General features: G+C 48.9%; 1 protein-coding gene across 1 annotated transcript; it reads right to left on the bottom strand.

Moving 5' to 3' along the window:
• Positions 1–304: 304 nt before the first annotated feature.
• PPTG_17012 (hypothetical protein) lies at positions 305–1708 on the bottom strand (the record flags this gene model as incomplete). Its single annotated transcript, XM_008914845.1, has 4 exons — positions 305–982; positions 1051–1144; positions 1323–1523; positions 1623–1708. The coding sequence occupies 4 exons, from the start codon at positions 1706–1708 to the stop codon at positions 305–307; spliced, it is 1059 nt and encodes a 352-aa protein (XP_008913093.1).
• Positions 1709–1751: the final 43 nt, after the last annotated feature.

The following is a 1751-nucleotide window of genomic DNA, read 5'->3' as shown; positions in this document are numbered from 1 at the left end:
CTTCCCATACAAAACTTTATATGAAAAGCCGGGGTGTCACCCCTAAATATTTTGCAAACTTCTGACTTGTCCGGTTGTATTCTATGCACTATACAATAATGCAGTGATCCTATCAGTCGACAAAAACTATCCGGTGCTGCAAACCCGCGAAAACAGTCCGCTATGATGCAGATCAGGACGCGCCAGACAAGGCGTGTACAAGCTCAAGCCACAATGCAGAAAGGCACTCAAGTACTAACAGATTCACTTTCAACTACCCTGCACATATGCAGCAATACAGACAGAATGATATGCATCTTAATGCTTAAGGGCTGGTGCGACGTCTCTTGCTTGAATTTGGAGTATCAGATGTCGATGGAGTGCCTGGCCCAGTCGCACTCACCTTTCTACGCACTCGAATAGATTTATCATTGCTCACTGGAATCAATTTGTCGTTGACCCACTCCTTGCGCCAGATGTCCCAACAGTTCATGGCAGCCCCACGGCCATTGCGTCGAGCTCGCATGCATAGGAAGATCGGTCCCGCCTTGTTGCAGTCCTTGCAGAAGTACGTCGTGGTGGAGGCACGCTTGCTCTTGGATCGAAGAAAGGAGCACACTTTACACGCGCGCTGGCGACGCTTGGTCTGTGTGCCTTCATTCCGCCATTCATTGCTTCGGAGCGCCATGTGCTCGGTCTGCTGGGCAGTACCGATAGGAAGCGGTTCGTAGTTGGGTAAAGAGACGGGAAGCTGCGTATCGAATGTGTTCCCCTCATACATATCTGTCTCTTGGAGCTGACTTAGCTGGAGGTGGAGCTTGATCATATACTTGACGTGCGTGAGCGGACGCGATTCTTTGTTCTTGTGGTAAGCTTTGTGAACAATATAGCCATTGACGATGGCCATATCAATCAACCCCAGCACTAATGACTTGTAATATTTCTTGAAGCGGAGTGCACGCTGCAGTGAGTAGCGCTGCAGTCGCAACTGGTCGTGGACATACTACACACACACACACACACACACACACACACACACACACACACACACACACACACACACACACACACACACATGAAAGCGTGGTAATCCTTCACCACACGAGGACAGGGTACCTCAATCTGCTCTGCCCCATCTTGCCGCACCACCCGGTCGATCTCACGGCTACCACCAGTACACACGAAATGTACCGGTCTCGAGTCCCACCAGCTAATCGCCTTCATACTCGGAACGAGCTTTGAGCGTGCGATTTTGAATGATCCACGCTGAATCGTAGCTGGACGAGTCTTCTTTTTCTCAACCACTTGCTTTCAGTACCCAAGACGATTCGTCATGATCGTACCAACGCAATAGAAGCCCCATTAGAAGCAGCTGGATAGCTAGCGTCACAGAAGTGTAGAAACGATCAATTACCACGAGCCTCATTCCTTCCTTTTTGGCGTCAGGCCCAAACATTTCTAGCAAGTTGCGCACTACTGCGGCTGGCCCGGACTTGATATCGGGCTGGTGGGCATCGCTTAGATGCTGTTTTTGCCGCAATAGACTGCAAAGCTGTAAATATGCAGCATAAGCAAAACATAATTAGTCAGTGTAAGGTGCATTATTCAGTTTTGGAAGACTTTACAACCAAAACAAATTTTACCGAATCCAGTAAGCCGTAACAGCATTGCACAGCACAAAGAGCTTAGTGCCCCACTTGTGGGGCTTGTCATTCATGTAAACACGCATCTTGTTGAATGACGATCGCCTAGGCAATACAGCTACATCAAAC

This window comes from Phytophthora parasitica, assembly GCF_000247585.1.
Source record: "Phytophthora parasitica INRA-310 unplaced genomic scaffold supercont2.64, whole genome shotgun sequence".
NCBI classification, from domain to species: Eukaryota; Oomycota; class Peronosporomycetes; order Peronosporales; family Peronosporaceae; genus Phytophthora; species Phytophthora nicotianae.
The sequence above is the reverse complement of the archived record's forward strand: the minus strand, read 5'-3'. Positions and strand labels throughout refer to the sequence as shown.